The 14,530-nt window shown below is 50.5% G+C and overlaps 2 protein-coding genes across 2 annotated transcripts; both read right to left on the reverse strand.

Annotated features, from left to right (window-relative positions):
* Positions 1–971: 971 nt before the first annotated feature.
* MYADML2 (myeloid associated differentiation marker like 2) lies at positions 972–3,578 on the reverse strand. The gene has a single exon (XM_021534206.1). It carries the CDS (start codon positions 3,193–3,195, stop codon positions 2,290–2,292), a length of 906 nt encoding a protein of 301 aa, XP_021389881.1. The 5' UTR covers positions 3,196–3,578; the 3' UTR covers positions 972–2,289.
* Positions 3,579–6,138: 2,560 nt separating this feature from the next.
* Positions 6,139–12,824, reverse strand: NOTUM (notum, palmitoleoyl-protein carboxylesterase). Its single transcript, XM_021534205.3, has 11 exons — positions 12,498–12,824; positions 12,118–12,170; positions 11,871–11,966; positions 11,266–11,326; positions 10,350–10,408; positions 9,221–9,323; positions 8,406–8,597; positions 7,990–8,090; positions 7,745–7,892; positions 7,448–7,495; positions 6,139–7,328 (listed from the first exon to the last, which is right to left on the reverse strand). The coding sequence occupies exons 1-11, from the start codon at positions 12,806–12,808 to the stop codon at positions 7,022–7,024; spliced, it is 1,479 nt and encodes a 492-aa protein (XP_021389880.1). The 5' UTR covers positions 12,809–12,824; the 3' UTR covers positions 6,139–7,021.
* Between the last annotated feature and the right edge of the window lie 1,706 nt (positions 12,825–14,530).

Here is a 14,530-nt window from a genome sequence, read left to right on the forward strand (position 1 = left end):
TTGTTTCCCAAGTACCAGTTTCTCTTTGCCCCTTTGACCCTAGCTTGTTGTAAGTTGCATCAACTCATAGCATTGTCAGATTTTACCATGTTTCTGCTCTTGCTCCAGCTTGGTGCAAAATCTTCCCAGCATGAAGCCTGGCTCAGCCACATGTTATCAGCCAAGGAGTTTTCCAGCAGCTGCTACTGCCTGAGCCACTGGTAGTATCAACCCTGGGGACAAGCACCCCCAGCCCCCCCAGCTTCCCAGAGCCACCCCAGAGCCTGCAGGATGGGGCTTTCCTCAAACAATGTTCCTGGGCTTGCTGGGTGGAATTTTATAACAAAAAGGCACCTGTTGGGTTTTTAGTGATCTGAAATTAAAAAAAAAAAAAAATAAAAAAATCAAGTGTTAAATAGCTTAATTTGTCCATATTGATGGGTTTAACAGGAATACATCATAAATGCTCAAGGTCTCTAGGTCCCTTTGTATGCAGTGGCTCTTGTAAATTGACTCCTCCAACACACTGACTTGGGAAAGGAAATCCCAACAGTGCATTTTGTTCTTGTACAACCCATAATTTGTTTGGGTGGCAAGAAATAAAGCTCCTGGTTGATATCTATAGCAGATAGCCTCAGGTCTTGCCCTGCCTTGCCTTGTGGTCCTCCTCTTGGACCATGCCTTCCAGATTTCCTGTCCTTCACTGGGACTCTCAGGAGAGAAAACCCTCTTGGAAGGCTGTTCCTCTGTGCTGGATCCTGATTCTTATCCCATTTCCTGGCCAATGCTCCCCACTGCTAAGGGCTGGTCCTTGCTCAGAATTATTTAGCATCATCTGTCCCAACAACTTTCCCCTTTGCTTTTCAAATCCCACACAAAGCACTGATGAAAAGTAAGTTTGCTTCCTTATTCCTGCAGAATTCCTTTTCATGCAGAAAGGGACGTGTCTACTGCAATAAAAGTGTGGAGAGGGGGATGACAGCACACAGAGCTCAGGAGATGTAAGCATACATCTGCCATTCAGCTTTATTTTGTTTTGGTTAAAAAATAAATCTTGCTTTTGACAGGCAGCTACTGGAGATTTTAATCAAAGCACTCAAGTCTGCATGTGCTGCACAAGTGGACATTCTGGCTTCTCCTTGGAACAAATGAAGATTCCTATGGGGCCTGAAATCTGAGCTGAGAAGTGTGGAACTTTAAAGTGGGTGCTTTGTTAGGGATGGGTCTGAGAAATTCAGCTACTCAGTGATGCAGAGTGCTCAGGAATCCTGCGCCCGAGCTGCTCTGGGGTACCATGTACAAGTTCTGCAGTATCCCGTCCTGCCTGTGCCCCTTCCCCGCCCACTTTGGTCTCTTGTGCAGCACTGTGAGATCAATTAGTCTCTGCCTCCCCTTTCCCTTGCCCCCAGAATTTATCTTCAAGACTTCAGAAAAAGCCCCCTTGATGCCAGTGTAAAGAAATGGTGGCCCATGAATCAAGACAGAGCACGTGCCAAGGTATTTTCTGCGCTGCTCGAGTAAGGGTGGCAGGTCACACACAGTCACTTTGCAGGTTGGCGCTGCTCTGCAACCTGACTCTCAGCAGTAGAGCTCCGACTTTACAAATATCCATTTCTGTAGTGACTCAGTGTTTGCTAAAGAGGAGTATTAAATAGGCCTCCTCCAGGGTGTGCACTTGAGGATATTCCTTTTCTGTGCTAGACAGCAAAGGAGAGGAAGGGAAAAGACTGGCAACCTTCAAAATACTGTTACGTCTATGTGCTTTTCTCAGAAACACCCAGACTGGAACTGCCCACACTTGTAGGCATTCTACGTCTCACAACACAGTCCAAACTAACCCAAACTCCAAGGGATTGATTTTCATCTCCTGAACTAGGGTTCCTTCATGCAGCTTTTAACTTTTCCACTTCCTGAGTAGTTGCTTGGTTCCCGCTAAGCACTGGTTTAACATTTTCAAAATCCTTGATGTCTTCCCTAATGTTTGGCTCATTAACCTGGTATACTGCAGCCCCACTGCTGTGGCTGCAAACATTCCTGTTGTTTGCAGATGCACGTGGAGCTGTGCTATTTCTTTGTGCTGGCACTGGGCAGGTTAGGCAGAACCATGGGGGAGTTGGGCTGTGCTCTTCATCAGCTGCAGCCCACCTGCTCCAGGTCACTAATTACTTAGCGTAGTCAGTCCTCATCTTGAAGTTTGGCTGATGGTGGTGTGTGCATGCCTTCCCAGCACCTCTCTGCCCCTCGCCCAATCCCTCTGCATCTGCAGTGGTTTGCAGCACTGAGATGCCTCCACAGAGGCCGAGCCACGATTCAGATGTGTGAGACAAAGCGAATGCGCTGGGAGTATGCCAGGTCCAAGACATAGAGCAGCAGGTTGACATAGGTGAAGATGGCAATCACCAGCTGGCTGTCCCAGGGGCATTTGCCCTTGGCACAGAGGCCAGGGCGTCGTGGGGAGCCATACTTGCTGTCGAAGCAGAACACTGGCCAGATGACCGCAGCACTCGTGTAGAGCAGCACAGCCCCAAAGGTGTAGATGACCACAGAACGCTCAAAAGGGAACCACAGCAAGGCAGTCTTACCTGTGACACTGAAGGCCACTACCACCACTGTCACCACAAAGCAAAAGCTGTAGACAGCCACACACCACTGGGTCGCCACATATTTACCATACTGGCTGTCATTCACCAGTGCCCCAAAAATGATGCAGGCCACAAAGGCCTGAACGATTTTCAAGAGCCCAGAGACAGTGGCCATGTAACTGGTGACTTGTCCCGGTTTTGCCCTGGTTAAGAACACCTCAGTGGCGTAGGTGACAAACAGAAGGCCCGCGAAGACGCTGGCTGCGATACGGAAATCCCTCACCTCACAGCCGATGGGGTAACAGCCCACCTGGACGAAGTAGAGCGGGTAGATCACTGCAGCTGTGATGGACATGAGCGTGGCAAGCATGGCAAAAGCAGCCGTGAAGTTTCCCCAGGAGAGGCTCAGGCAGCTGTGCAGGTGTGTGAACTCACAGGCGATGATGAACACAGTGATGGCAAAGCAGAAGGTCCAGACAAACATGCAGAAGGTGCCGTAGGCCGCACTGAACCCCCCTTGGTGGGCAACCAGGCTGAACGTGGTACATCCGAAGGTCATCTGCAGCAATCGAGCTATTCCTACCGGGGAAGTCACCGCGGCTGTGTTCAGATACGGCCCCCCCGTGCTCTCCATTATCCTTCCAGTCCAGGAGACAATGCACTCAAAGCCTCCTCAAACGTCTTTTCTGGCTCTTGCACCTTTGCCCTGAGTCACACCTGGTCCCGACTCGGTGGAGTGGCAGCTCAAATCCCCCTGGTCTCTGCTGGCATCAGTGGGAGCCGCCTCTGACGCTGCATCTCTGGCAGCTCTCTGCACAGACCTGCGGCTGCAGGGAGGTGACTGGCTGGCTCTGCCCACTGGCTGTAAGCTCAGGATTCTGCTGCTCACTCTCTGCTTCCTCAGGTCTGAAACCTGCCCCTGTGCTGTCCTTTGGCTGTCTGCTTTCCCACAGGATGGAACTTTTCCCTGGAGGCTGACATTTATTCCATTTCAGCTCCGCAGCTGTAGCTTTCTGCTGCACCGTTCACAGGAACCTGGAGTATAAATAGGGGCTTTATTAATAGTTCTGGAATGAGTCCTGCCCCCACTCAGCTGTTGGGAGCGGGTGTTATTTAACACTGAAGCTGCAAGCTCCATCAAAGGCTCTTGATTATCCTTCTGCTGTTCTTCTAGAAACTCTGGGGTCTCTGGAATGCTGCCGTTCTCCACACATCCCCCCCCTGCACTGAGGGGAGGTGTCTGGCTGTGGCAGTGGGCTGTGATCCAGCTGTGCTGCTGGCACCAGAGCTCAGTCCTGCAGACTCAAGAGCTCCTGAGTGGGGACTCAAGCCCAAAGGCAGCACAAGCCCTATAAAAAAGGGATTTAGGCCAGAGGCTGAATGAAAGCTGACTCACTTTGCTGCAGTTGATCTGGAGCAATGATACATTTACCTGCTATGCTTTGTGTGATAGCTTGTGTCTGTGAAGTTTGGCAGCACTCATCCTCAACATTTCCTTCAACTCTTCCCTGTTTCTCTTTTACTTTATGTGGAAATCAGTTTTTCTTATATATCTGAATGGAGTAACTGAATACAACTCTTTTTCAAAAAATTGCTTTGATATTCTTAGCACTGTTTTGGAACACAAATTTCAATAAATAGTGTCAATCTTTCCCTCCTGTGAGATCAAAACTTTCACTGTGAGGCATTCCTGGTATACTGTGCCTCCCAGACTTCATCTCTACCCAGAAGTCTCTTAATTATATCTCTAAAAGCCCCAAACAACATTTCTGATGTAATTTCAGAATGGGAATGGGTGCACGTTTTCACCACAACATAGCAGAAAAATTCCTCCCTTACCCCACAGCAACATTGCTGAGTCCTCATGTGCAGTACTCCCCAGTATGGAAGCAGAAAAACTTAACTGCTGGAATGGCTCACATGAGAATAGGACATATTTTTGGCTGTAATGATAAAATGTGCTTACCTTCAGTTTTGTCACCATCTTGTAACCTCAGTATCTCTTTCATTCATCTCAAGTCCCTTCCATTTTCCTTTGAAAGGCCTCTGGTACTAAAAGTACAAAAGCCTGCATTCATTTGGGGTGGAAGTTGTGCAATTAACATCACAATAACCAGGAAATGTAGCAGGAGAGCCGAGGAACTTCAGAAGAGGTTCTCATCCCAAAAATCTTGCCCTACCTGACTGTTAATCCTTCACCTCTAGCAGTTCTCCAGGCCTCTTTGGCAGTGGGTCACTTTCTGCATTGTGGCACTTCCAGGTGCATCACATCCCACCTGCCCGGGGGCCGGCAGAAGGCACAGGGACACTCCATGTCATGGCCCTGAGGACGCACCGCCCCATCAGTGACACTGGGGCTCAGGGCAGAGTGGGTCCTGCTGCTCAGCTTCTGCTTTCCCGGGGAAGCGGTGCCCCTCTGGAGAGCCCTCAGCACCGGAGGCAGTGCTGGCAGAGGGCAAAGGTCCCCGAAATCAGAAATCACACTGCTGGAGCAGCGCACCAGACAGACCATGGCCACTTTTCCCTCAGAAATAAAGAGCCTTATCTCGTCAAAAGATCACAGAATACAAACACATGGCACTGGATTCTTCCAGTCTTGCCCTTTTGTCACTGGCTTCTGCATAGCAGAAAACAGATGAAAAATGTAATCAGGACAATTCTACTTTTATACCCAAGTCGTTAAAACAGAAAGGATATCAGTAATCTCCAAACTGATCATAAGCAAACTCCACTGATGTTTTCCTGCTTTTCAGTTTCACTGGGAGCACCAACCATTTTCTCTTTAGTTTTTCTTTTATCTTCAATCTGTGTTAATTCCATCATGCACAGCAGGACAGCTGATTGTGGTGACCTGTGTGTGGTCTTGCCAGACTTTTCCTGAAGTCCAAGAAGAACCACCAAAGGGCTACAGTTTGGTTCATTTTTTGGGTTTACTTACCCAAAACAAGAGATCTCACATGCAGTACCACTGTTCTAACCTGGCAAGGTCTGAAAGTACAGGGAATTTTTCTCAAATCAGGCCCAAATTCTCTGTGGCCAAGATGCTGCATAGCCAGGCACACTTGCAGGTGGTCGCAGGACCTGGTGCAGGAGGGACGTGCAGCTGTGCTGCTGGGGCAGGGCTCCCCATGCCCCTGCCTGCGCCGCAGGGTGAAGCTCTGCTCCAGCCACCCACTGCTCCCACCCAAGGAACGTCTCCTCTCCAGCCGCAGCCATGCATTCTCCATCCCTCCCTTGTTCTCCTCCCACTACCATCAAAGGGGATTCTCTCTGCTGTTGTGGGTGTGTTCCCAAATTATTAGAAGAGAAATATGTTGGTGCTTGTCTTGTGTTTTCTGCCCTTTCTGCTCCAATTGCTTCTGATGCTCTGATCAAACATTTCCCTCACTGGAAGAGAGGCCTTTGCAGCAAAGCCAGATCTCCCTCCACCTTACAGTGCAATGCCTTGGGCTATCTGGGGAATCACAGGCAAGCTGAAAATGCTGTGAAAGTCTGCAAACATCAGGTGCTGAGTGAAAGTCTCTATACTTAAACTTATCTATAATCTCTTCATCAAAGAAACAATGACAAGGCACACTGCAAGGGGAACACAGAAATCTAATTAATACAAAATATCAACACCACCCTTAGCCCTCTCCCAGGCACAAGTGACCATCAGGATAACCCATCCAAATGAGCAGCATATACAACTTTACAAAGACATAGGTATGGTTCTCTGGTCAGCCCTTATAAATAGCGCTTTACATATTAAAATAAATATGTCCACGTTGCCAAAGTAGCAAGAGGTTTCTTCGTTATTAAAAAAAATATGTTACAATATCCTTTATATTTCTTGCTTAGTTTAAAAAAAGTATTTAAAAAGTCATTTTATAAAATAATATGAATAAATTGAGTACAAGAGTGTCCATCCCTAGCACGTGTCCTGTGTCTGTATACTGTGATTCAACATGAGATGCTAACCTCCAGGAAGTAATGTAATCATTTCTTCACTCCTAGTTGGACAGAAGAAATCCAGTGCTTGCTTCTTTCACCACTTGTAACAAGTCTATGATGTAAAATTCATGGCAAGGGAAGATGTCCCAGATCTGGGGAACGTTCTCATCACTGTTATTTATGGCTTTGCTACTCCCTGTATCTGATTGCCTTGTGTAACACAGGAAGAGGATGTGACCAGCTGAAACTTAGCCCTGGAGTTTGGAGGAAGGGAACAAGTTCCAGCCAAACAGTGTGAGCAAGAAATTGCTGATTACCTTTTTTTTTTCTTTTTTCTTTTTTTTTTTCTTGACACACCATAAGCGTGCAAGAGTGTCGGAGCATGTGAGTGCACAGGTGTGAGTGTGCCATGGGTATGAGCATGCATCTGCCTGCAGGAACATTAGGAAGAAGATTAGAAAGTTTGGGAGAAGGGACGAGAGTCTCTCTCCTCCTGATCTAATCTCTGCCCCTCTGATGAGCTCTTTCTAGTTACCACTGCTGAGCATCCCCAGGAGTTTACTCGGCTCCAGGCCCTGCTGCTGTGCCATCTTCTGAACATCAAAACCCATGTGCATGAGGAACTGGATCACATTCATCTCCTGCCCTGTGAACTGGTCCCTGATTGTGGGGCATGAGGGGTTGCAGTGAGGCCACGGACAGCTGTCAATCAGGTGAATTGGGCAGCCTTTCAGAGGAGCCTTCCCATTTTTGTTGCTCTCATGGAGGCTCCGATCCCAACAGTGCAGGGCACGGGGTAATGATGTCCCCTTCACCTGGATGTCAGTCCAGTGACTGAAAAGACAAACAGATCACATCAGTACAGATCACATCAGAGTGGTCAGGCTACGAGGACAGGTTCCTTCCTAAGCTGCATCCCTGTTCACCTCTACAGGATCTGCACAAGCACTTACTTGCGTGTGATGATCTCATGGGACAAACAGGCAGGAGCAAAGCTCGCACTAAAGGAAAACAGAAACATGGATTATGTCTTGAAGGACAAAGCAAGTCCGGCTGAATTGAAACTTCCAGACTAGGGAAAGAATGGAATTTTACACAAAAACGAAAAAGGCAAGATTCTTGATGTAGATGAACTAACAGTTATGAAATTTACAACTCTTCTTTTTCAGCAGAGATCTGAGAAGCAAGGAACTAGATAAGAATGTCCCTTAGAAAAAAATATGCCAGTTTTTTCTCAATGAAACACTTACGTCACATCCTTCAAGGTGTTTCTCAGCTCTCTACCTAAATTCTGGATGTAGAGCCACTGCCCTTCCTGAACAGGCTGGCCAGTTAGGTGTACATTGTCTACAGTAAGCTGGGCCTCATCGAAAAGCCACTGGACAACAAAGACTGGGCCTAGAAAGACAAAAAATTTGGAAAAGGGATTGCTCAAGTTAGTTACAAATACAGAGGAAACCCTAAATCCATTTAATCTCTCTCCTTTGGTACTTACACCGAAGAGTGGGGTAAATCTTATATCCAAAAAAGCAATTCCATTCCTCTCCCTCTTTAAACTGCAGCTTACAGCGTTCGGGAACAATGCCATTCCAGTATCTAGAAGACAAAGCAATAGCAGAATGGCAGGCACAGGGCAATCCTAACATATCCTAGTTCCTGTTCTGACTAGAATTTCAACCGACAGAACAGCTCTCTCAGCAGCACTGTCCCATCAACACATTTTAGAGCATCTGTAACTGTACATATTCTTTCACACATTTAGACTTTATTGTCTTTTCCAAAAAAAGCATTGAAAAAACACTGATGTAGACAGTAACTACTCCTTAAGTATCAAAACGAAGGAACACAGTGAAGGAGGATATCTCTTCCATACTCTAACCTCTTAGTGTACTTTAGATCATCTGACTGTACCTTATTCCTCTTCTGATGGCCTCTGTTGGAGCACATGTTATGGTATCAATACAGTCGGTCCTGCGATACTGTTTGTTGTCCAGGAACCATCCAGAGTCTGCCAAGCCTCGAACCTGAATCCCTTGATAACCCATCTCCTCCAGCTGCTCTGCCACTCGATCCACGTTCAGGAGCACTCCTGTCCCTCCAGCACTGCAACAGCAACATCAACACCGCAGTTGCGAGGTGCACACACTGGTGTTACAGACCTTGCTAGGAGATACACCTTCTTCAGCAGGGACATGCTATGAAAACCTGCATCTACCCCCAGCAGGGCTACTCAACCATTCACCATGAACTTGGTAGACACCACGTTATTTCCTTGCTTTGCAACACTCAGAAATAAAGCCAGTGCTGAGTAATAATCTGGTAGCTCAGAAACAAAGTCCAGTTGTTACTCTCTTTCCTGAGAAATACATGTGCTCTGTATCATTTCCAAGGGGGTTGACTGCTCAAAAAGAATCTGAAGCAAGACTCCTGTGTAATACACTGAGTGTACCAGAGCTTTCTGCAAAACAGGATGATCCAGAGCACCTGTGTGAGGCAAGTTTGGTTTTATCAATTCACAGAAGGTGTGTGTCTTATGATGTGGGCCAACAGGAACCAGAATTCTTGGTGCAGACATGAGAAAACCGACCACAGATACAGTGTTTGCTGTGTTAGTGCTACTGTACGCCTAGAAGAAATGTTTCAGGAGCTGCTGGACCTCCTCCCTTAACAGCCTTCTACCATGGAAATCTCCTGTCTTCACAAAACAGAATCTTGTGGATACCTACCTGCTACCTGCTAGCAGCAATACTTTCGCAGTGCTCAGACCTTTTCCCACCAGCTCCTTTATAACCTCCTGTATGATCAGTGCTCCCATGAAGGCATATTCATCTGGAAGACAGCTCAGTGTCAACAAAATTATTTCCTGTCCAGGCTCAGATTTCTATTTCCTCTCTGAAAATGCTTAAGAACTTTCCAAAGAGATTAGGAACTTAAACTCAGGCTCATTTTATCCACATATATGAAATACAACTAACAAGAGATCTTCCCCCACCTTGTACAAAATGTGCTGGCCTGAAAGAGAACCGAGTGAACTCAATTACACAAGTACCTTCCTATTACCATGCTTAGAAATGAGTAAACTTGGAAAAGGAAAGGTGGAAGGTGCTGGAAAGAAGGAAGGTGCTGGAGAAACAAACACACACATTCCTACTACCTGGAGTCTCACTTCCAACATACTGCTTCCCCTTTTTCCCAGTTCATCAAATCAATTCAGAGAAGCAATGCTTCACAAGATGTTACATGTACAAAGACACTGCTTCCTTGGCACCACCAGCATCCATGGTTGCTGATGTGTAACTGCTCCATAGGAACAGTGCCAAGGAGCTGGGATGAAGTGAAAAGGTCCCTTACTGTGACACCACCGGAATGCCAGCGGATGGCAATGCAGCATGTATTAATATGAACTGTGCTGTTTCCCAAAGAAACCTGCAGACAGCTTAGTTTGACACATAATGGCTCCTGCCTAAGGCCAAATATTCTGATAAAAGTCTGACACTAAATTCACAGTCCTGCCTCTCAGCTGTGATAAAGTTACATGCAACAGTCCATGGTCCCTCAGCTACAGCAATTAATTTGCTACGTGCTGGAACCTGGAGATTCATCTAAAAGGAATTTTGGTTTTCTAATCCTTGCATTCTGCATCAGTGTAACATCTCTTCAAGCAGTGGCTCTGAACTATGTCAAAACAGCCTGAGCTAAAGAGATCAGGATGTTTTATCTGGAAGTAGCTTGATATTCTTTCCTGCCCTTCAGCAAGAAAAAGCCTGTTTCTCGTCCACGTGGTTTCACAGAAGTCTGGCCACATCCTTTAATGTGTGATGTCTGGGGCAGCAACAGCCCATCAGCAACACTCACTTTTCTCAGACTTGGAAGAGGCACCGCTCCAAACATCACTTGAGCAATATGGGATGAATCTGTAAGAGAGAACTGTGTGAGTCCTACTGTGCCTCTGACATGCACAACAGGGTGAGGATGTGGTCACTTAACTGGAAGAAAATTAAATCTTGGGAAGGGGAAAAGGGAAAAGTTTCTGTCCAGTTTGACAACTTACCTTCCTGCACACCAAGTGACAACTGTAATTTTCTTGAATTTTCTCCTGAACACTAATAGTTTTACTGAGTTAAATAGATAAATAACCTGTCTTTTATAAATCTAATTGAATCGCTAAGCTCAGTGGACAGAACGATGGAGCATGACTTTGCTCTCAGCTATTCTGCCAACACAGTGGATGGCCTGTCACAAGGGAACTCTCTATGCTTCAGTTTTTCACACGAAAAATCAGAAGACTCTAGTCAGTACAGTGTAAATGCTGACTGCAACCACTGCAAGTTTTATGCAGGATTTAACTTCACATGTCTCTGTTTTGTAGAAGACAAATTAACATCCCTTCGTACAGATGCATATATAAACTGGTGTCTCTCATTTCTCTGAACTAAGACAGCTGCTCCACATTCTTCTCAAATTGTCAGATGTGTAACTATCAGCCCAGCACTCGTGATGGATTCACCACTGCAACTGTTTTAGAAGGCTCTCTAAACTATCCGCAGTTTTTCTTCATTAGATTACCCCACAAATCCAAGGAGATTGAACTTGAGTTTCTCGACCGTGTCAGCCCTAAGTGTTAGAGAGGTGAACTGCAGCAAATGAGGAAACACACAATTTCCTTTTCCAAGTATTATTCTTAACCTGTCACTGCAGCACTCTTGCTAGCCTAAAAGGCAGGAGATGCTGTTTAAGTATAAAGCTATTTCCCTCCGTTGTCCCTCCTTACACCATGTTTGCATTCCACCAGTGGGGATTTTCTTCTGGCTGAGAGGACAGGATTCCAGTTCCTGCAGATGGGCACAAAGAAACAAAAAACATACAGATGACAGTCTGTGATTTCAGAGGAATCATAGGAGCCTCATGCAAGACCTCTGACCACACAGAAAACAAACATCCATGATGAAAAACATTGGCAAGGGAAGTGGAAGAAACATTTCTAAACTTGCCCTTAGGAAGATTTGACATTCAGATTTTGATTCATGAAGCCCATCTAGAAGCTCCTTGTAGCACAGAAAAGACCCGTGATGCCTATTTAGGTACCTCCCCAAAAGACAAATCCTAGCAGGTAAATTCCAATATACTCAGTTAGACAATCTGTGTGAGTGATGGAGGTTTGGGTACCCAGGAGGCTGCAGCATGAGAAGAGAGTGAAGAGAGAAGCACTCATTACCGGCAGTACCTGTGCATCCAAAGCCTGCCCGGTGATGATACCTGGCACGGTATCATCACGGGGCAGCAATCAGGCACCTTCCAGGGTGGTGACGGCGGGAGCTACCTCAACCTGGTCCCAGTCCCTTGGGGCTGCCCCACGGGGTGGAGGGGGCGACTCACCCACGCGGGTCGCGGGCCACTCCCGGGAGCTCATCAGCCGCCGCATGGTGTCGTAGCGGGTGTCGCAGTTCTCCCTGTTGAAACAGTACCACCCTCCTGGCGAGGGGACAGGGGTCAGCCGCCCCGAAGGGCCGGGGGCTCGCGCGCGAGAGACGGCGGCCGTCAGGGGCCGGGGCACCGAGGGCAGCCTCGGGTCGCCGTCCCGCTCGTGGCCGCCGTTGCGGAATTCGGGGTCACCGGCGCTCACCTTCCAGGAACAGCAGCCACCGCCGACTGCCTTTGGACTCTTTCAGGTAGTAGCTGCGGGCACAGACAAGGGGCAGCGCCTAAGCGGGAGCCGGGCCCGGCCGCAACGCTCTGGTGCCGGTCGGGCCGGGGCGCCTGGGCCACGCCGAGGCGCGGGCGGCGCGCGGGGGCGGCGGCTCTGGCGGCGGCGCCGCTCGCGCCCGCCCGGGGAAACGCCGGGGCCGCCGCCCGGGAGGCGCTCGCTGCACCTGTCGCCGCCGGTGCCGCGCGCCGCCACGCGGTGGCGCCGCAGCCCTCGGGGCCGGGGCCGCAGAGAGCGGCGGAGCCCGCGCGGGGCAGCCCTGGGGCGCCTGGAGGGGCCGGCGCGGCGCGGGGACTCACCCGGCCGGGCTGCCGTCGTTGCAAGTGACCGAGGCGTTGTGCAGGAGGTGCAGGCGCAGGTCGTGCGGCAGTGCCTGGGCCGAGCAGGGGTACAGCGACTGCGCCAGGCTCTTGACCTGCGCCATGAAGCTGTCCATGTTGCCCTCCACGGCGGTGAAGTCCAGCGGGAAACTCTCGGCTGCCGCCGCCGCCGCCTCGCCGCGATCGCGGACCGCCGGGCCTCGTCGCCGCCAGCCCTTTCTGCCCTCGCCGCCGGGCCCGGCGTGCAGCAGCCCCAAGAGCAGCAGGAGGTGCACCGCTGCCGTGCCCATCGCCGCCCGCCGCCACCCACCGTTCGCCGCGGCAGCAGCCAGTCCCCGGCGGCGGGCAGCGCCGCCCGCGCTCCGCCGCGCCCCGCCGCGCCACCCGCGGAGACGGGGGTCGGCAGTGGGCGAAGAGGGCAGCGCCGGCGGCGCGGGCTCGGGGGCGCGGCTGCCAGCACAGGAGCCCGCCGCCCGCTCCCAGGCGGCGAGCATGACAGAGGGGCACGGAGTGCGCGGGGAGCGCGCCGGGGGCGCCGCCAGCCCGGGCGCCGCGTGGGGCAGCAGCCGGCCAGCCCCCGCCCTGCCCTGCCCTCCGCCCCCTCGGAGCGAGGCGGAGGGAGCGGGGGGTCTGCGCCGCGCCGCACCGCACCGGCACGGTGGGCCGCTCCGTCGGGGCGCGCCCCGCTCTCGACGGCGACGCCATCACCGCCCCTGCCGGCGCCGGGGCCGCGGCGGTGGCGGCGGCGCCCGACAGCCTCGCCCGCAGGGGGGTGGGAGCCCGGGGCGGCCTCTCTCCGGGGCCGGGGGGGCGGTCGGGCCGCCCGAACGCGAGACCCCGCACGTGGCAGCCCCCGTGGCGGCGCCCCAAGCCCGCGCCGCGCCCCCCGATCCGCCCCTCTCCCCCCAGAACCCCGACGGCAGCTCCTCCCCGGCTCCGCGTCGGCGGCACTGCCCGCCCCGCCCTGGTACGTGCCACCGCCGCTTCACCGGCGGAGCTCAGCCCCGCGCCCCCAGATCTCTCTTGTGCGGGAGTCCGCACGCCGTCCCAGGGGAAGCCCGCGATGCCGCTCTCCGGCCTGGCTCCGGCTCCCCCAGCGCAGCGGGAAGCGGCCGTTTGGTCCCAGACATCGGCGTTCGATCTGTTTAGCTTCCTGCATCCCACGACCCCCGGCGCGGTTGCCCGGAGGTCGGAGTCTCCGCGCCGTAGAGGCTGCTCCCTGCTGCTCTTCACAGCTCCCGAGGTTTACCGCCGGCCGCTCTTCCCCGGGCCCTGGATGTTTCCAGGAATTGCAAGAAAAATCGCGGAGAAAAAGACGGGTTGTCACCTTGGGAGAGGGGGAATTCCCTGGAAATGGCCTTATTGCAGACCTCGGAGTTAAACACCGAGGAAAAACAGAGAAAATACTACACTTTGAATAATATGCTCCTAACCAGCCCTCCAAGAAGGAACAGGAAGATTATCTTTACTGGGAAATATAATCTATCTGGGATCAGAAAAGGTGAAAATAGTACAATCTTAAAATAGCACGTGGAAGTTTTTTTTCATCAAGCTGGAATTAGGGCTGTCCAACTGCTGCAACTACATTTTTTACCTTACTGTGTTTGGACTTTCCGAATGTAGGCTCAACTCCATGTTTCCTACACACCTAGCATGTGGTTTTGGTTTGCTTGCCATGTTGGTTTTTTTATATTTTAGTTCTCTTATGTACTATCAGTTCTCTGTTCTCTCTTCTCACTCAGGCTTTTACCCCCAAATGTTTTATTTAAGTGCTAATACTGACAACAGTATCTTTAAAGTCAAGAAAAGCTATTCAATTGACTGTGCACTTCCTCAAGTGCACTACATTCACCCCGGACAAGTTTTTGGTCCCAGCACATTTCTGCGTCATTGTATCTTTCTCTACGCTGGCCTAAACCTCTCTTCCTCACTGTTCCTGCCAGGTCCAAGCAAGGGATCACTGAGGCTAGTTATGGCAAGTTAAAGAACTCATCAGTCAGCCTGAGGAGAGC

Source organism: Lonchura striata, chromosome 19 (genome assembly GCF_046129695.1).
Source record: "Lonchura striata isolate bLonStr1 chromosome 19, bLonStr1.mat, whole genome shotgun sequence".
NCBI lineage: Eukaryota > Metazoa > Chordata > Aves > Passeriformes > Estrildidae > Lonchura > Lonchura striata.